General features: G+C 43.6%; 2 protein-coding genes across 12 annotated transcripts in view; both read left to right on the top strand.

Moving 5' to 3' along the window:
* ubr5 (ubiquitin protein ligase E3 component n-recognin 5) overlaps window positions 1-9,919 on the top strand; it is a 31,769-nt gene extending 21,850 nt beyond the window's left edge. For 2 of the 8 annotated variants that reach the window (XM_080500880.1, XM_080500878.1), the window contains exons 40-58: window positions 509-720; window positions 856-1,089; window positions 1,244-1,317; window positions 2,056-2,228; window positions 3,496-3,645; window positions 3,978-4,195; window positions 4,345-4,465; window positions 5,420-5,792; window positions 5,935-6,022; window positions 6,135-6,279; window positions 6,496-6,626; window positions 6,787-6,847; window positions 7,030-7,211; window positions 7,307-7,391; window positions 7,506-7,661; window positions 7,970-8,083; window positions 8,189-8,333; window positions 8,431-8,516; window positions 9,157-9,919. In XM_080500880.1, the coding sequence (XP_080357006.1) occupies window positions 509-720; window positions 856-1,089; window positions 1,244-1,317; window positions 2,056-2,228; window positions 3,496-3,645; window positions 3,978-4,195; window positions 4,345-4,465; window positions 5,420-5,792; window positions 5,935-6,022; window positions 6,135-6,279; window positions 6,496-6,626; window positions 6,787-6,847; window positions 7,030-7,211; window positions 7,307-7,391; window positions 7,506-7,661; window positions 7,970-8,083; window positions 8,189-8,333; window positions 8,431-8,516; window positions 9,157-9,369 (2,961 nt within the window). In that variant the 3' untranslated portion in view covers window positions 9,370-9,919. The remainder of the gene's footprint in view (window positions 1-508; window positions 721-855; window positions 1,090-1,243; window positions 1,318-2,055; window positions 2,229-3,495; window positions 3,646-3,977; window positions 4,196-4,344; window positions 4,466-5,419; window positions 5,793-5,934; window positions 6,023-6,134; window positions 6,280-6,495; window positions 6,627-6,786; window positions 6,848-7,029; window positions 7,212-7,306; window positions 7,392-7,505; window positions 7,662-7,969; window positions 8,084-8,188; window positions 8,334-8,430; window positions 8,517-9,156) is intronic. The other 6 variants (XM_080500885.1, XM_080500884.1, XM_080500883.1 and 3 more) reach the window with 6 other exon arrangements.
* A 1,167-nt stretch (window positions 9,920-11,086) lies between these two features.
* On the top strand, window positions 11,087-19,445 carry mtdhb (metadherin b). Of its 4 annotated transcripts, XM_080500422.1 has the most exons (13): window positions 11,087-11,697; window positions 11,908-12,027; window positions 12,551-12,632; window positions 13,226-13,399; window positions 13,729-13,779; window positions 13,951-14,076; window positions 15,394-15,474; window positions 15,584-15,652; window positions 15,733-15,878; window positions 16,124-16,240; window positions 16,330-16,437; window positions 16,599-16,725; window positions 18,375-19,445. In XM_080500422.1, exons 1-13 carry the CDS (start codon window positions 11,368-11,370, stop codon window positions 18,437-18,439), a joined length of 1,596 nt encoding a protein of 531 aa, XP_080356548.1. In that variant the 5' UTR covers window positions 11,087-11,367; the 3' UTR covers window positions 18,440-19,445. The 4 variants fall into 4 exon arrangements, with proteins under 4 accessions (XP_080356548.1, XP_080356550.1, XP_080356549.1 ...); XM_080500424.1 differs by lacking the exon at window positions 13,951-14,076; XM_080500423.1 differs by lacking the exon at window positions 15,584-15,652.
* Window positions 19,446-19,788: the final 343 nt, after the last annotated feature.

Below are 19,788 nucleotides of genomic sequence, written 5' to 3'. Positions count from 1 at the left end.
TTTCCATGTGCTGAGCATTCATGCTCTGCAAAATGAAAACAATGGAATGTAAATATGAAAGACAAATGTGAATAATTGCAATTAATTCACTAATATTGAGTGGTTAACTAATCAAAAAATTCAGATTGATTGACGATCATGCTTATTTCATATCCGGTGGTCACAGGATGGAAGTCTGAAGCACAAACACCAAGTAAAATGACCAAAACAACAAAATCAACCAAACTGCTTTTCTAAAATGCTGGTAGTAACTGCACACGTACACGTGATGGAAAAAATGAGAAGAAAAAAGTCACACCTGGTGTAAATTAGTAGCAAGAGCAGAGGACTAATTTGGAGGAACAAAGCACAAATACATAAGTTATTGCAATCTGCAGCAACATAATATAATAGTGCAGCCTTTTTCCTGAACTCAGTGTTATCACCTCTGTCGTCACATGTCCGATACACAAAAGTAATTGTTCTGATCATGAGAAAGAAAGTGACGTTTGTTTGTTACGTGCACCAGAACTACGTCGAGGAGAAGCTGATTCCCACCTGGAACTGGATGGTCTCCATTATGGATTCCACTGAGGCTCAGCTGCGGTACGGCTCCGCGTTGTCATCTGCTGGAGATCCCGGTCATCCCAGTCACCCACTGCATGCCTCGCAGCACTCTGCTCGCAGGGAGCGCATGACCGCCCGGGAAGAGGCCAACCTGCGCTCTCTGGAGGGACGCAGGTAGATCTTTTCATTATATGTTTTAGACATTTTGCCTAACTCGGTTGACTTTTTACAAGCTGTTCATAAAACAATCTCGAAGTGAAGCGAAATTTAAGTTTCCGCCACAGACTGACTCGTTTGTTTTGATTTCAGGCGGGCGGCCACATTGCTGACGGCTCGACAAGGCATGATGTCTGCACGGGGCGACTTTCTGAACTACGCTCTCTCGCTGATGCGCTCCCACAATGATGAGCACTCGGATGTTCTTCCTGTGTTGGACGTGTGCTCGCTGAAACACGTGGCCTATGTATTCCAGGCTCTGATTTATTGGATAAAGGCCATGAACCAACAGACCACACTGGACACCCCACAGATTGATCGAAAGAGGTAAATGATCATTATGCAGGCTTTAATTAGATACTGATGTTTTGGATTAAATCTTGCCACGTTTTCATCATTATTTAGAAGCTACTTCGTTGAACAAAAACAAAATACAGATTTGGATGAAATGCTTCTTCTTATACACGTTTTGCTCTTGTAGGAATCGAGAGATTTTGGAGCTCGGTTTGGACAATGAAGATTCTGAGCATGAGAACGATGAGGACACAAATCAGAGTAAGCCAGATGTACTGTGTTTGATATTAGATGCTGCATGGTGAATATTAAGATATTATTTAAAAAACAACAACTCCCAAGTCATTTAAAAGTACCAAGTAAAGGTTTTTCTGTAAGGTTGAAGTATAATCAACTATTCTCTGAAGTTGGTCTGTTGAGCTCGAACAACTCAGGACAACTCCAGGATTACTCATGATCCCACTGAACACCTCCAGTAGTGAAAGCGTTATAAAAACCGTATATACATCTTGATTTGTATGTTGTTGCTTGCTTCCTTCCTATTGCTGTATATTTGACCCCATAAATCCAAAGTGGATCATAACTAGTTATCATGACTACACAAGTTGTACCAACACATGTTCCAACCATTGCGACAATTTCACTGTGGCTCTTTTCTTGATTTTGTGGTCTGGAAAAAAAAATCTCTGTCAAACTGTAATTAAGCTTTATACTAAGCAAAAGACAAGAGATGAGAAGTTTGGCTTCATCTTGACTGGGGCAAAAGTTTGACGTTGAGGTTGTACTCAACCTTTTTAACGAGTTGACGAGCAAAGGCCTTTATTTTGTTCACCACTCGGTAAATCAACTTAAATAGTGTCGGTCAGTTTGTTGTATTGCAGTCAGTTGGTTTTATTTGAATGCTGCCTTCAGCTGTACAGAATGTACTTGTGGATCTGTCGGTGCTGGAATAATCCTCATACATGGCCACTTTTTAAGAGTGTTTCTTTTCCGTTCCAGGTTCGACTCTGCAGGACAAGGACGACGATCCAGTTCCGGCTGAGACGGGTCAGAACCATCCCTTCTTCCGTCGGTCCGACTCCATGACTTTCCTGGGCTGCATCCCACCCAACCCCTTCGACGTTCCTCTGGCTGAGGCCATTCCACTGGCAGACCAGCCCCACCTACTGCAGGTCAGATTCCTGCTCTTCCTCCGTCACTCAGAGAGACGGCGGTAGAAAGTTTGATAGTCAGAGTTGCTGTGTTTATCATGACACCATGTTTTAGTTACCACAAGAAAGAAGTCTGTTTTTTTTTTTTTTCTCCATTCAAAATTAGGATTTAGATTTTTTTAAAGTGCAATTTCAGATGCACATATAATACATTTATCTTAAACTCGTGAGGTCACGTTGCCTTTTTGTAGAACTAAAATATGTAATTTATTACACACAATGCTCAGACGAGCTGAGCAATGATGCTCCAATCTATTAAGGACAAAAAGATTAAAAGAATATGGATATAGAAGTGTCTGGATGGTGCAGGTATTATAGGATGTCAGTTGAGATTTGGGTTTTATGAAGGCATATTCTGGTTTCAATATTTTTATTAAATCTTTGAAACATGACATTCAACATACAATTTCTTCATCTCGTTTTTCATTTTAACTGAACACAAAGGAAAATAAAAAGATATTAAAAAAAACAAACCTCCACCACACCCCTAGGAGTGCTGCCTGATGAAGTAACTACTGAGTTTGACTTTCTTAATAGGATATTAAAGGGTGCCAGACTCTCTCAAACTCTCCAAGCTTGTCTATAAGAAGAAATCTGAAGGCTTATTGTAGTAGGGCTATAATTTTACCCTCACTCAGTTAATAAAGTTATTTTAAAACTACCTTGTACGAGATATTTTGCAGCAGACCGGAGAACTTGTACTATAAAACTGATAACTTTTGAACAGCCAGCCACATTTGTGATGGTCTATGATCAAAGTATTTCCCACAATAATTTCGTTTTTCAGAGAAAATAATCAGGACACCAGTGTGCGGATGCACTGCATCCGCCAAGTTTTTAATCCGCCTCCCGTAACGGACAGATTCTTTCACGGTCGCTATTCCCTCCTGCAGAGACTGCCGGAAGCTATGGAGCCCTCCAGTGGCCCGGATTACTAACTACATCGTTGTCAGTGTGTCCGCCGCCATTTACAGGATTAGGTGTTGTCACGTGAAACGTTGTTGTGTAAATGGAGCCTTAGTTGTAATGTGGCTGGTTTCTCTGTATTTTTGTACAAAATGCACCGAATCGCGATTGTTTTCATTGATATTTCCAGTACTGCCCTCTGAGAACACACAAGACAAAGCACAATATTATTATTTAGACTCACTGTATGAAAAGCAAATATGTCGGGCGATAAATAAATGACATTTGTAGCTCAAACTCTGTTTCGCTCCCTCTCCGACAGCCTAATGCCAGAAAGGAGGATCTGTTTGGTCGTCCCTCTCAGGGCTTGTACTCCTCCTCTTACATGGCTACCAAAGGCCTGGCTGAGGCGAGCATGGACAGGAACTGCCTGGAGGTAAACATGGGCTCCTCTCTACCCTCCCCCTCTCAGGTATACCACCCCTCCACACTGGACAAGCACATTGGTAGCTGTGTTCTGATATTCATGCATAAAGATTTCGATTGAAATGCTAAAGTACCCAAAAATGTACCTAAAAATGAGTGAAAACTATCCAGGATTCATTATTTCCGCCCAGCTCTGTTGTTTTTGAGAAATAATGCATGTGTTGGATAGTCCGTATGTGTACACACTCATTTAAGTGTGGATATTTGAACATAGCATGTGTTATTTGTGCCATTTCCATGTTTTCATTCTGTCATCATCACGCTGCAGCCATCTGAAGACCTGTCTTAGTAAAGAACAACTTTACTCTGCTGAAACAGATTCTACCCACTAAGATGTCTTACTCGGCGAACCTGAAGAACGTGATGAGTATGGAAACCAACCAGCGGGGCGCTGAGAGCCAGTCGCTGGCGGAGCAGGAGCTGGAGGCCTCCAAACCAGGACCCTCACCCCACGACCTCGCCGCTCAGCTGAAGAGCAGCCTGCTGGCTGAGATCGGCCTCACTGAGAGCGATGGCCCGCCTCTCCCCTCATTCAGGTACCGGACCAAATTTTCCAGCTTAAACATTTCTCAGGCAATATATAGTAATAAATTAATTTGCTTAACTTGGTGTATATTTTCTTTTTCTGGCATCTTTTCTCATTCCAACGCTAAGATAACTCAAATGCTGTCTTCATCCCGTTTAGGCCTCACTGCAGTTTTATGGGGATGATGATCTCACATGACATGCTACTGGGTCGGTGGCGTCTTTCACTGGAACTCTTTGGTCGGGTCTTCATGGAGGATGTAGGAGCGGAGCCCGGATCGGTACATTTTCACCTTGAAATTCATTTAAGATTGGGGGATGGGATAGCATAGACCAACCCTTTTATATTATTAAAGATACTTTTTTGTGTTCCTGCTGGCATCAGTCATCTATTCAAACGATTTCTTCATGGTGCTTTAATGCTTGAATAAATTGTTTCATTGTAAAGGGAATGGGATAGTGCGTAGTTCCACTTCTTCTTTGAATGCGATGTCTTCAGATGTGTAGAATGTTGTATCTCAGAACAACATGCATCACCCAATTATGGACGACTACAAAGTGAACTCTTGTTGGTGGAAAGATATAACTTTGAGAAAGACTTTTAGTCAGTTCCAAGTGTAGTAAGTAAATAATAGCTTAAATTTCTGAATCAGCGTGAATACATTTTGAAAACACTTGTACATGCAGTCATAACCTGTTAAACATCACTAAGGTTATGTCAATATATGGGGTCTTACGAAGTTATATTAAGTTTAGTTTATTTTCTTATTTGGTGTCATGCACCCAAAGGTGCCCAGCCCACATGGGCTTATAAGACACAAAATGAACAGGAGGCAGACGTCAGAAGGACATTAAACAAACAGTGTCCTCTTACGTTGAAGCCAAGCGCTTATAAAAAACTTCGCCAAATCAAATGGATTATACTTGAACAAATACTTGAGCCTTTCCTCATCTGCCAGTTCAAACAAATGTACAGTTACAACATCCAGTTTAGAGAATAACTTAAGTATATGTGAGTTTTTTATTATGTTTGGTTGAGAGGTTTGCCTCACATCACCATAGATTTCCATACTTAAGCTTCTTTGTCACATGTGGCATGAAATATTGATCCACCAGAGTAGAATCCGCTGCAGTGAACCAAGCCCATAGCTTTTTTAATTCAAAAATACTCGATCATGCAGACTTGGAGACCAATCTCACTTTAAACAACCCTCCTTTGTCTATGTTTATTCCAGATCCTCACAGAGCTGGGCGGCTTCGAGGTGAAGGAGTCCAAGTTCCGTCGGGAGATGGAGAAGCTGCGGAACCTGCAGTCCCGTGACCTGGCATTGGAGGTGGACCGTGACAGAGACCAGTTGATACAGCAGACCATGCGTCAGCTAAACACACACTTCGGCAGACGGTGCACGACCACGCCCATGGCTGTACACCGGGTCAAAGTCACTTTTAAAGACGAGCCTGGCGAGGGCAGCGGAGTAGCCCGCAGCTTCTACACGGCCATCGCGCTGGCTCTCCTCTCCAACGACAAGCTGCCCAACCTGGACTGCGTTCAGAGTGTCAGCAAGGGCATGCAGGCCAGCAGTACGTGTCATCACGATTACAATTCAAGTATGACAATACATAGAAACTACCGTATCACGGAACTCTTTTCATTGTGTCAAATGATGCTAGATAGCAATACAAGGCTCAATGCACATTTTCAGCCAGAAAATTAGTCAAAAGTGAACTTGTTTGTACTTTGCATGTGCAGATCTAATGCAGCGCCTGAGGAACAGAGACCGCGAGAGAGAGAGGAGGAGTGGAGGGCTTCGAGCAGGATCTCGAAGAGACAGAGACAGGTAAACTTGGCTTTAGAATTCCAATTATTATCATTACTGAGAATATATAAATTTTTAATGTATTTATTTTTAAAGTGTGTATTAAATTAGTGATGAGAATTGTTTGTTACAGGGATTCACGGCGGCAGTTGTCCATAGACACCAGGCCTTTCAGGCCTTCGTCAGAAGGAAACCCCAGCGACGAGCCCGACCCGCTGCCTGTACACAGACAAGCGCTTGGGGAAAGGCTTTACCCACGAGTTCATGCAATGCAGCCGGTAAGTAACCATCGACACAACGCATTAAAAACAATTCAGCTCCCGGTTCATAGCAACAAGCTTCTTCTTTTTTTTTTTTTTTAACTAAAGTCTGCTGAACTGCATTCATTGACAGGGCATTTGGGGATTTCCTTCCTTTGAAAGTTTTTTTGTGTTTGGATTCAGTATCTTTTCTTTGCTACACATTTTTTTTCTGTCCATCTGTTGTCTTGTCAGGCTTTTGCCAGTAAAATCACTGGTATGCTGCTGGAGCTTTCTCCTGCCCAGCTCCTGCTGCTCCTGGCGAGTGAGGACTCTCTGAGAGCCAGGGTGGAGGAGGCTATGGAGCTCCTCATTGCACATGGAAGGTAAAGAACGCCAAACTGTCTCTGCAGAGTCCTCTGAAGTGTTAACTGTCTCGTGTGTCAATAACACATACTTGGAGCATTTCAGTATATATATTCATTCATACTGTTCTTCCGCTGCTTCTTTTTTTTTTTTAAACAAACCTTTTGCTTGTCTTTCCAGGGAAAATGGTGCCGACAGTATACTGGACCTTGGTCTTCCAGAAGCTCCAGAGAAAGCACAAGTAAATTATTTTCTATTTATGTTTTACTTCTTGCTGTCTTTTTTCCCCCCAAAATTTTAACATCTTCCAAAATATTGAAGATATTGAAGGATTCTAGAGAAACAAACTTCACACACCGCTTCTTCTGATCATCACTTTGTCAACCCTGGCCTCATCACTACCTCCTTTTCTTCCATTTGTAGCAGCAGGAGAACCGCAAGCGCCATGGTTCAACACGCAGTGTGGTTGACATGGAGCTGGACGACCCAGACGACGGGGACGACAACGCTCCTCTCTTCTACCAACCTGGCAAACGAGGCTTCTACTCCCCCCGGCCGGGCAAAAACACCGAGGCCAGACTCAACTGCTTCCGTAACATCGGCAGGTGAGAGATGTGGAAGATTATTACTTTTCATTTGGGTGTATGAAAATGTGAAAGTGGAGCCTGGACAACCATGCATGTTTTGTTTTGTTCTGCAGGATACTGGGGCTGTGTCTGCTGCAGAATGAACTCTGTCCAATCACATTGAACAGACACGTCATCAAAGTGCTGCTTGGGAGAAAGGTAAGACACACACACACACGTCTTCATGAACATTCCCCGTCCTCTCGGCACCTGCTTGCGCGTTGGTTTCAAATTAAACTTCCTAAATGTCCTCTCGATCTGTGCTACCCCCAGGTGAACTGGCATGACTTTGCCTTCTTTGACCCGGTTATGTATGAGAGCCTGCGGCAGCTCATCCGCCACTCACAGGCCGGCGAAGCAGACGCAGTGTTTGCTGCCATGGACCTGGCCTTCGCCATCGACCTCTGCAAGGAAGAAGGAGCTGGACAGGTAATGGACTTTGTCATCCCCTCGTAGAGATGGAATACATCCAATCATGTCAGGTTAGGAGTGCAAACGTAATGCTTCGGTCTTTTGCATAACCCAGAAAAATAAATTGGGCAGCAGTTCTACTGCAAAGAGTGGATAAACATAATTCTTGTAGAACAAATAGTGGAACACAAAAGGCTCACACACCATCACACCCCTCTGTAGAGCATGAGGTGAAAAACACACAAACAATTATTAAAAACAGCTGCATAATTAGGCTATTTGACACTTCTTTAGTTCCTAGTATTAATTAGTTGTTCCTTTTTCAGGTGGAGCTTTTGTCTGGTGGAGTCAATATGCCAGTCACTCCCCTCAATGTGTACGAGTATGTGAGGAAGTATGCGGAGCACAGGATGCTGGTGGTGGCTGAGCAGCCGCTTCATGTAAGTAAAATGCTAAAAATATCCTGTGTTAGTGCTGAGCATGAACTTTCAGGTCTAAGGAGTGTTTGGTCATTTGTAAACACGTCTGGTTTGTGTGTTTTGAAGGCGATGAGGAAAGGTTTGCTGGACGTTCTCCCCAAGAACGCCCTGGAAGACTTGACGGCTGAGGACTTCAGGCTGCTGGTCAACGGATGTGGAGAAGTGAACGTCCAGATGCTCATTAGCTTCACCTCCTTCAATGATGAATCTGGTTTGTGCATTTCTCTGCCTTCTATGTTCAATTCCTTCAAAATCCGGAGGCACTTTTATTTGTACAATATTAAACACACATTTTGTTTAACTTGCAGGGGAAAATGCAGACAAACTTCTCCAGTTTAAACGCTGGTTTTGGTCCATAGTGGAAAAGATGAGTATGACTGAGAGGCAAGATCTGGTAAGTGTCTTCTCGTCACAGTGTCCCAAAAAACCACAAGGAGCTTTCAGTAATTTAGTGCCTGGCAGCATTTTTCGGTGTTAAATTATTAAAAAGAAGCACACATCCTCTCAGTTTGGGTCCATTACTGTCGAAACACAAAAATAACCTGCACATTATTCTGGTTTAGTGGCTTTTACTGGACTTTAGCATCATTGTTATGCACATGGTGCAGCTCATTTGAATACATTTTCTCAGTTAAGATTGTTCTTTGCCTGCTGATTTTCTCTGCTTATAAGACCAACTGGTGTGATGATGAGGCTTTTACATGAAAAATGTAGTAGATTTTAAAAGCTGTTGTTAAATGTCAATACTGTTAACAGATGAGTAAGTGCCGGTGCCCCTCCTCAGGTGTTTATATACATGTTTATATAAACTCCTCAGCTTTTTCCTCACACAGACCTCCTGTCTCTCCTCACGTAGCGCCTCATTCTTTCTGCCGAACAAGCCATTTAATTTGTCTTCAGGGCAAAAATAAATCATTTCAGCCTTTTATTGCATTTTTTTTTTTTTTATTGTTTTGCAAAAAATTAAACAAGTTGAATTAATGTGCAGTAAAATATCAAATTTGGTGATGAGTAACTATGCATTTGGTCCTCAGGTGTACTTCTGGACCTCCAGTCCGTCTCTCCCAGCCAGTGAGGAGGGCTTCCAGCCAATGCCCTCCATCACCATCCGGCCTCCAGACGACCAGCACCTCCCCACAGCCAACACCTGCATCTCACGTCTCTACGTGCCACTCTACTCTTCAAAACAGATACTCAAACAGAAACTCCTGCTAGCCATTAAGACCAAGAATTTTGGTTTCGTGTAGAGGTTCAACAAAAGAGTTTAAAAAGGAAAAAATAAAAACATGTTTACTGTTGTGTAATATTTACCTAGCTCCATTTTTGTAGATTTATTTTTTGTCTAAACAATTTTATGAAATTCGACATACTGTCGCTATCTCCCCAGGCGGTAATATTTGTTTGTGTTGTGAACACAAACGGCTTGTTATTTTTATTTCAATTTTTATTTTATTTTCTTTTTTTTGTGTGTGTGTGTGTGTGTTAATGAAGAACAGGTATACGGTCCAGAACATTCCTGCATTGGCACTGTAAAATGTAAAGCCCACAGCTCTGCTCTATTGGCTTCAACCTCTGCTTCCCAGGAATTTGGTCTGACAGAAAACTGTCTGCCGGAAACCCAGCCAAAGATGACAGCAGTAGAAATATTTAAAAGAAGAAGAAAAGAAGACACACTGTGATTATAAGTTTTTTTTCCTTCCCTAGATAAGTACTGACTGTTCACTGCTGCCTTTGTGGAAAGTCTTTTTTTTTTTCTTGTACAGGGGGAGTAGGGAATTTCAAAATAAACTTGGATGCAAATAAGCCGTCCATTGTGATTTTTGTCAAGGGGAGACTTAATTTCATATTAGTGGAAAAGAGGCCGGTTCATCTGAGACCAATCTGATTCACGTGAAAAAATACCTGTTTCATTTGTATTTCATTACGTTGGTTTTGACTTGTATGTTGGCTAATATTGGTTATTGTCCATGATATCATTGAATCTTAAATTGGTTTCATGTTGCATTTTTGCTCAAGCAATAATTGTGTTGGGCTTATATGAATGTTTTCAACAGATGTGAAACAATATTATTAAATAATGAATTCATATAGCTCCATAGGCAGCTAGCAATTTGTAAAACGGGTCATATTTTAGTCTCTTCAGTTGAGCATTTTACACTTTCCTGGCAGCTCTGCATTGAAGCATGAACGTGACTAAAAATGTAAAGTAGCTGTGTCGAAGATACAGGGTGGCCAGGAGATCCAAGTGTTAAAAAGATCATTGGTTGTATTTTCAGTTGAACCAAAATAGCATGAGATATAGTATTTTGTATCATTTAAGTGGCACAATATAAAAATAATTTTTTTTGTAAATGTCAACTTTTTCTGACAAAAATGGCAAGGACTATTCTCTGATCAAGCACAAGAATTATATTGACATTTTACTGGTTGTTCCCACTCAGGGCTTAATATGGCCTCTGAACAGGAGAGTTGACATCCCTGGAGCAAAGTGCTTAAGCAGACAAAAGTGAGCTGTCGGTGAAAATGTATTATCCATAAAGTGTATATTTAAATGGGAAATGGATTACAGTAGATAGTTCATAAGTAGAATCTGTAAATCTCAGACTTGACGCTTTTTTGAACATTTTGGCCAATCAACGTTGAAGAAGTTGAAGCCCCGCCCATTTCTTTGGAGTTGTCGTGGCTCGTTTTTGTTGCATTCAAGTACCTTTGTGGAAAAAGTGAAACGCCACATCTGCTAGGAATTGCTAACCTCGTGTCTCGACCGAGCATCTATTTTCTGTCCGACAATTAAAATACTCTTTCAGTGGGAACATAATTTTGTTAAAATCGTCTTTCTGACTGTAAAATGACGTATTGCTGCCATACGCTGCTGTGATTTGCAACCCGGATACGTAGTTTCCGACGGCCATGAAGGCACCGTCTCTCCTCCAGTCAAACGGAGCCATATGAGGTGAACCTGCTTTGACTCGCGGTCACATTAGAGGCATTGTGGTCAAGCTAACGGGACCGTATTGTCTGATCATGGTAGCGGCTGGCCTGCTTGTTAGTCTGCTCGCTTAGTCCATATCGTCATTCACCCGGCGAGCTGTCTGTCCAAGCTTGACCGATGCGGCTGGTGGGAGAATTGACGGTGTTCCATCATGTCGAAGTCGCTCCGTTATTTTTAGCTAGCACTGCATGCTAGCGCGGTTAGCGGCGGACAGAGCGTGACTAATCGGTCTGTTGTTCGAGAAACGATACCAATGGAGCAGTGGCAGGACGCGGCCACTCGGCAGGTTGAGCTGCTCGCAAGCCGCCTCAACGAGCTGCTGTCCAAGGGCCTGGACTTCCTGCGCACTGAGCTCGGCGTGGATGTGGGGCTGAAGCCCGAACTGATTCCGCCATGGATGATCCTCTTAGCGGCGTGCAGCGGGCTGCTGCTGATGGTCGCCCTGTGGGCCTCCGTCTGCCGGTCTCTCTTCAAGAAGCGTCCCGCTCCGAGCCCGGCGGACGAGGGAGTCGAGATAAAGAAGGGCGTCAGCAAGCCGGTGAAAGCCGAGGAGCCCAAGAAAAAGAAGAAGAAAGCTGAAAAGGTAGACTGGACGTGTGTGACAGCCTCCGTTAGCCGGGCTAGCTGTCAGGCTAGCGGTGACAGCTAGCCGCGGGTCCAGAGCCGCTCCGGCCTCCTGGCTGCTGCCGCCGCCGTGTCTTAGAACTGCCTCGAACCGATTCTCTGTGTGATTTTATTTACATGTTGTTTATTTATTTATTTATTTATTTTAACATTCCCACGTCTTTTCTAGAAAGCCCAGCCGAATGGCCGAGCGGTTTCCGAGCCACAGGAAGAAGCCATCGTGCCGGAGGAGGCTGTGCCACATCACCAGGCGCCTCCACCAGAAGCCAAGGTGGAGAAGGCTGCAGAGGTAACGAGGGAATGTGCCTTTAAAACGTACCGTGAGCGCAGACTCGGTGCTGCGATCGTCTCAGCGAATTCCTCACAAACCCCTGCATTATTTTTGGTTTCATCTTTGGAGGGCAGCCAAAGCGACACCGCGTTTCTGCACCGGTGCAGTCATGTGTCAGTGTAGGGTTTCATGGAGCTGAGGGATGCCCCCTGCTTTCTCACACCCTCCTCATAAAATCGCCATAAAAGACCTGCGGTGTTCCTCGAAGTGGTCCACTCGCGAGATGTAACGTATCAGACACTAGCAAATGAAATGGCACAGAGAATGTGCATATTTGGGAACTCCTGAGTGTATGTAGTGTCACTTATAAATAGCTGCAGCCTGAGCCTGCTGATTTGATTGACTGACTGTGGTTTAGGCCGCTTGTGTCAAATGTCCACTTGCTCTTTATGTTGGGGAACTCGCATATCGCCCATCCTCTCAACTATTCACTTGGACTCATCCAAGCTCATTTAATTACTTTTCTTGCCGTTTTCTGCAGGTAAAGAAGCCCAAGAAAAAGGCCAAACAGACTGTAAAGGAGACAAAGACTGCGACTGCTGATGGAAAAGAACCAGAAGAAGGTGACATGTTGTTTATTACATCGTAACTACACTGCAATCTTTTTAAGGCGGCATACAGTTGGGTCTTAAGAGCGATCATCAAGTTATTACTTTTGGTTATCCGCAACTGCCACCATCTGGAACATGCTTTAAAAACTGCCCCAACAGTGTGACGCGCTGCAGGAAAAGGTCAATTATGGCATTTTAAAAATGTGACCACGTTGAAAAACGAGCCTTTTTAAGGTCATTTATAAAATGTTTTCTCTGTATTGCTGTATATAACCTCAAATTAGAGGTGCAAATCAATTCCTTTCAATCTGGTTATGGTGGTATACAGAACTGAAACGCTGACAATTTGTGTCAGTATACAAATATTGACAGGCCTGACTGCAACCCGGAACCAGGTCACTGAACCACAAAGTGAATTTGAACGTGGCTTTGCTTCTGATAGCAGTTCAGCTACCTCTCGGCTTGAGAAACTGCTCCCCCACAAAATGCATTCCCCTTATCATATATCACTCCAACCGGCCTAATCCATACCATATTTCCTCACTAATCTCATAATGAACCCTTGTAGTATTTTGCAACTAATCCCAGTGCTGCATTTTTGTCAGGCACATGGGAGACCAAGGTCAGCAACAAGGAGAAACGCGAGCAGCGCAAGAAAGACAAGAGTTCCAGCGACGGCTCAGCCAGTCCCGGGGGAGGGGACACACCTGTGAGCACCCCCCCAGAGCAGCCCAAGGCCACTGTGGCCCCCGCGCCTGCAGGCCAGAAGAAGAAAAAAGGTGGGAGGTTTTCTTCATTTTTGGAACATTTGAAATTTCCGAAAGAGAAGGTTCTTTTTATACACTCAAAAAGCACAAATGCTGCAGATCACTGCAGGTAAACAAGTTTAATTTGGCATCTGGAGAGAGATATTTCTGTCTGTATATGTTGCTGTTGCCTTCCACCAGTCTCCTGTGGTCAGAATTGACAATAAATGTTGGAACACTGGGACTGGATTTAAGTCTCGAGTGAGTTTAGCCAGGAGTGTGGTGGGTGTTGTGGCTTCAATAACACCCTCATTTGTCAGGTGCGCCAGGCCTTTGTTGACCTTCTTGTTCTTCATTCTCAGGAGAATCCGCTAAAGTCAAGGCCGAGAAGGTGGAACCTGCCGTTTCTCGAGGTAATTATGTGCAGATAATGTGCAGATAATGTTTTGGAAGGCCAGTCTGCATTGTGGTTTGTTCTTTTTTTTTTTTTTTTTTTATGTGGGGCAGAAGTGAACTGTTGGGAACTGCAGTGTTAAGAGTGTTTATGTGGGGCCCAGAGTTCAATGTTTCTCTCTTGGTGTTAGTTAACAGCAGCGAGGTGACGGAGGTGACAGCACAAGTGACTGACAAGGCAGTAAAGGTCCCCACCCACACTGTTGCCCCAAAGACAGGCCCCTGGACTACCCCCATGTGGGGGTCAGGGATCGATGGTAAAGATGTTTCTTATCTATGACTACATGTTGAACACTACATTAGAGGTTGTCTGATTTCTCCTGTGTCCCCTTGAGTGAGGAGGACATTTTTTGACCCTCTGACATTGGGGCGTTAAACATACTTTAGAGGTAAATAGGAAAAGAGAAGATGATGATGATGGATTGAAATGTAAATAATTATAACTGCTGCTCCTTGTCTGCCACACTGGTGGACAGACTGAGACCCCAGAACTGAACAGCAGATGGCAGCAGTGCCATCGAGCAAGAGATTAGTAATGCAGAAAATATGTTCATGTTAATGTTTTGTTTTTGTTTTTTTAATCGTTGACCCAGTCGAGGTTGAATTTCAGTATAGTTTCTGTGGCTCCCGAAATGAAGAGATTGACAACTGATTGACTCCATGCACTAAAAAAGGACAAATGTCAAACTCGTGATGCTGTTGAAAGAGCTGCCTGGTCAGAAAACGGCCTCTATGAGAACGAAGGCATTAACTGTCTTGTGATTTTCCAAAAACTGAACATATTGGTTCATTCATTGCAACGCATAAAATCTTCTTTGTAATATCCTCACTGACGGGATTCACAATTTTCCACCCTTGTTACCGTCCTGCTTCCTGGTTACTAATTAATGTCACGAGCATCATCACGTTCTGTTTATCGTGACAAGTAGATGTTTATGTAGGAGTCATTCGATCATCGTAGCATAATGTAAGCAGCCAACTCAAACTGGTCAGCTGATTCTTGTGCCATATGAGGAGGATAATCTGTTGGACACTTGAATGAACCACTGTGGGTTGGTGCGGAACTATAAAGTGAAGTGAAGGGTCAAAGTCCCACGAGCTGGGAAGGCGGTCATGTGAAATACAAATCTTGGTCAACATTGTTCTACTGGACTGGTACAGAAGCTAAAAGTGGAGTTAGGAAAGATGTTGTTGTGGTGGTTTCTTGTCACCTTCCACATGAGGAATGATCCGCATCAGTTTTTCCACTGAGACTGAGGGTTATATAACTTTTGTTCAAACACAAAAAACTTGCAGTTTATTTGGTTCATGTGACTACATAGTAAACCTTTAGCAAAAATGAAGTAAGTCACTCCTATCCCCTCTTTTATTCAGCCTGTTGTCCTCTTTGATGCTCAGCTTTGTTTTCCTATTGTGACATTCTTTGTTTTATCTCAAAGGCTCAAGACCCACAGGTCGCGTCCGAATTCTTTTTAAGTAGAGCGCAACGAAATGCTTCCAAATATGTATATTGTGTATGTTTTGGGCTGCTTGATATTTGTGCTAAGCTGCGGTGCATGAACTGTGCATTTCAGAGTCGTGGACGGTGATTGACAGGGCGATGCCGGGTGCGGAGCTCAACATGGTGTCTTTAGGCGGACTGGGAGTCGGAGCTGGTGGGTACACGTTGCAACAAACTGAACGTGACAAAGGACTGTCGCCACTAGGTGGCACAGTTTCCTAAAACATCTTCTGTGTTGCGGCGCTGATTGGTTTTGTCTGCAGAGTCTAAACCTGTGAGGGAGCTTCCGTGGCTGAGTCAGGCCCGAGTGGACGATGAGTGGTCTGGACTCAGTAAGAGACTACTTCCTTTCTACAGTTTATCATCTTCAATACTCCTTTTTGTTTTTTTCTGACACTGTGTGCTCCTTCAGACGGCGGCTCGGTTGACCCCAGCTCCGACTGGAATGCCCCCTCTGAAGCCTGGGGCAACTATGAAGAGCCCACCCCCGAGCCCCCTGCCGCTCAGGAGAAGCCCGCCCCGGAGCCCGCCATGGTCGAGCTGCTGATCAGAGCTGCCGTACGTAACCCCACACATCTGTGCCCGTGTGGCCATTACCTGGAACTTTTAAAAATATCCACCCAGAACTGGAGGAGTCCTCTGGGCTCCGGCCTCGGGACACCTGCCCCACTTCTTCTGTCTCATGGAGCCCCGGCCGCTCCAGCTGAGCACATGCAGGCTGTTCAACTTCCATGCAGGCATACATCTCAATTAACGCAGCTTTTAATAATACTTAAATAATGCTGTATCCTGTCTGCGTACAGGAAGACGACGAGGATGAGAAAGACAAGGGAGAGACTGCTGCCGATGGAGCAGCGAAAACCAAGAAGAAGAAAAAGAAGAAGAAGAAGACTGCCGAGGAGGGAGGAGCAGCCGGCCAGGTCAGTGAAAGTAAATGATGATTCTGGCATTTTCTGTTTGACGTTCACCGCCTCGTCTTGGACTGACACGTCTCTTATGTGGCGTGCAGGTTGAGGAGCCGGAGCCGCAGGCTGCACCCGCAGCGCCGGTGAAAAAGCAGCCGCCCGTACAGGAGAGTCCTGCTGCCGTCCAGCCAGTCAAAGCAGCTGCAGTGGAGGTCAGTGGAGCCGGCGGTCTGAGTGAACCGCATAACGGTTTTCCTCTGGCATATCGACAAGTCCAGTGTGGCGGTTCACAGAGGAAACTCCTCGTTTGTTTCTCACTTTGCCGAAGGAGCCAGAACAGTTTTTTTTTCTTTCTTTTTTTTTTTCATTCCAGGCAAGAGTGGAGCGACCAGTGAAGGACAACAAAACCCAGAAGCCCCCCGTCACACAAGTGCCACTGAAGCCGACCGATGGAGAGTCCACTGCCAAGCAGAACAACGTCCCAGCTCCAGCACAACAAAGTAAGCATGACGCAGTTCAAAAATGCACCTGCACACAGTAAACGGTGTCAAACAAAAAAGCGAGGGATTATCTTTCACTCGGAGACAAATCTAGCGGTTATCTGAGCTCCACTCGTCCACTGTTTGGGTTAATGCCCCGCAGTTCCCCCTCTTACAGCTGATCTCTTGTCTGGCTGTGTGGAGGGTTTTCAGGTGAAAAGCAAACTTCTGAAACTGCTTCTAAAGCTGTGCTGCTGCCCCTGACCTTCTGCACTTAACCTGTTGTGTGGAAATATTCAGTTACTTCATGAGATTACACTAGTGAATTATTTATTTAAAGAAGCCAGAGACTTCTTAAATATTTATTGGATAAAATGCACCAGCTTGGTAAAGAAGCAAATGAAAACTAGGGTTTCAGCCCAAACTCATGTCTTTGTGGCACGGTGAGTAAAGTCTTGAGGTTGAGATCGGCTTCCCGTAGAACATTCAGTTAAAAAAAAAAAAAAAAAAAAAAGCTATCCAGGTGTCGGGTGCAAGTTTCAGGTGTCTTTCTGGGATGGTTTTCGATTCCCATCAGTTTTTTCCTCGTGCATCAGCAGATCACTGGCTTTACTCTGAGAATTGTGGTTTTGTATGGTGGAAGAAGCCTAATAAGCCTTGGTTTTACCCACAATACTTCACACATGAAACTTTTAGAATTGGAGCTTCATCTCTCCTGTAACACCACACCGGGACTTGTGACTGTGACGCTTTAACTGCAGACTTTACTTTAAACATCTTTAGTACCTGTTAATAGCTGGAGGCAGATAGTTGTTTTTATTTTTTAGCATTTTATCTCAAATCAATTTTGACTTCTGTTTCCTGCATTTACACAAACGACAAGATGATTAAAAATGAATGTCTGAAGATCAAGGTCCCTGTGACCTCGCATGCATCTTATTTTTGTGCATGTTATGTCTCAGGAAAGCAACCAAATTCCAGCTGCTAAAACAATATCAGTCACAACCCTGTGCGTATATTTTTGGTGGCTGATTTTGAGAGTTGAAGACGAGCGGGAGGAGTAACTCCACAAGGACAAAATGCAAGCTTCTCACAAGCAGCCTCCAAAGTGAAACTGGGGATCTTATTACTATGAGACAAGCATTTATTGTCAACATTTTGTAAAGTCTATTGTTTTTTTTGGTTTGTTTTCTTTGCACACTTATCCACTTTAATCAGCTTAAGCTTGGCGTCTTTTTTCTTTTTACCCATTAAGTCTTGATATTAAAGTCGCGACACCTGGTTTGAACCGTGTTGGAAGCCATCAGACATTAACAATCACAAGTCTACTGTGCTCTTTTAAAATGGACCAGCCACTCAGACTGTCGGCATCAAACACATTTCATTTCAAATGAGAAAGAAGCACAATGGTTTTCTGTGATTTCACTCTGCCACAAGTAGAATTCTTCATCTCATCCATGTTTCCCAAGGCCGCTGCCCCCGCAGCATCCCCGCCAGCTTCACACACTCTATAAACAGAACTTCATTAAAACATATCTCAGGCGTGAACCAAGAGGATGTGATGAGTTCCACTTGAAACAACCTGTCAAAGCAGGTGTGTGAAATTGTGCTGGAAGGTGCAGTGGCTCACCTCCGTCCTCCTCTTCCTCTTTCTCTGTCTGCTCCCACAGAAAAACCCGAAGAGAACCAAGCGTCCAAACCAGCAAAGAAGAAGAAGGCCAGGAGAGAGACATGAGGCCGAGTCCACTCCGCAGACCTCCTGTATGCAAAAGACTCCATATCTTCTTTATGCAACACCTTTTGTGACTGAGTGAAGGTCTTGGTGATGGACTTAAAACCTTAAATCCGGTCTGGAAAAACAATGAAACATCTTTTCTACATTGTGCGTGTCAGTCGGTGGATCATTGAAAACTGAAACTAGATGCAGTGCAATCTAATGTAATGCGGTGTTAATGATTTTTAAGTATGCATTTGATACTCTTGATTCTGTTTTCTAATTCCACTGAATCTAATAACTGATTGAAGGAGCTGTATTGTAGTAAATGTAGACTTGTAGAAAAAAATAAAATGCCGATCATGTTTAGAATAATGTGACTTCGTGGAGGCTGATGAACAGAGGGCGGAGGTGGGGGGGGGGGTTTATTCTGTGTCGAGTGAAAAACGGTGAACGTGCATCAGGCCACGAAACACTGGGCCATAAAGATGAACTGGCCTTTGCTTTGCAGCTTCTTTTTTTTTTTTTTTTTTTAATTTGCTGATATTTGTGACCTGCATTGGTACAGTGCGTTAATTTTGTAAAGAGCAGGCGGAAGGAATATGGTTGGCTGGCCTCTGCAGGATGGAAATGTTTGCTGTGTACCTGAGACCCGAGCAACGTTTAAGACTCGCAAAAGGGAAACGTCTGCTCTTTGTGCTATAATTCATACGTTTGACTCTGAACACTGTCAACAACTGACCGTCTGCTTTGCCTCGTCTCGTCTGATGTATGCATTGTGTCAACGCAAGCGTTTCCTCGCTTCTTTTTTTTTCTTATTCTCTTTTTAACTGTCCAAGCGCTTCACGGTTGCAGCTGTGTGGAAGCTTCTGATCGTAGACGTACCGCCGCAGTGTCATCAACATCTTTTCTTTCTCTTCCTGTAGGTGATTCAGAAGTCTTCAGAACCTTTTGTAAAACCGGTTTGTAATAAAAGAAAAGCTAAAGCCATATGTAAAAAGACTAAATAAAGGCCAGTTTTTCTACATTTTGTCTTTGCATTTGAGCGGTTGTCGAGTACAAAAAAACCTGTATATTCTTGTTTATGTTGACTAATGCTAATGCTGCAGTGTACTCGCATGGACAATTATCCTCAGACTAAATCACATACATTATGTGCATTTTTAATTTAGACATTGGGATGTTTACTAATCCAGCCTACTCACTGTATTTGGTTCCTGAATGAGTTAAAGTAATGGCATGACCTGTATGAGAACCTCCATTCAATGTTTCCATGCAGTTTTACTGCAAGATTTTGATGATGCTTCCTCGTGCACAACATCCAATTCAAATGTTAACTTTTCCATTGTCAATGCATATCAAGACCTTTA

The sequence above is a fragment of the Blennius ocellaris genome, assembly GCF_963422515.1.
Source record: "Blennius ocellaris genome assembly, chromosome: 8".
Classification (NCBI taxonomy): Eukaryota; Metazoa; Chordata; class Actinopteri; order Blenniiformes; family Blenniidae; genus Blennius; species Blennius ocellaris.
Note: the sequence above shows the minus strand (reverse complement) of the source record. Positions and strands in the feature narration are given on the sequence as shown.

Bases quoted from the DNA above. Each gene is read 5' to 3' on its own strand.
- mtdhb (XM_080500422.1), top strand. From the start codon at position 11,368: ATGGAGCAGTGGCAGGACGCGGCCACTCGGCAGGTTGAGCTGCTCGCA. The intron at 11,698-11,907 runs GTAGACTGGACG...CGTCTTTTCTAG, and splicing joins AGAAGAAGAAAGCTGAAAAG to AAAGCCCAGCCGAATGGCCG. The intron at 14,077-15,393 runs GTAAAGATGTTT...TGTGCATTTCAG, and splicing joins GTGGGGGTCAGGGATCGATG to AGTCGTGGACGGTGATTGAC.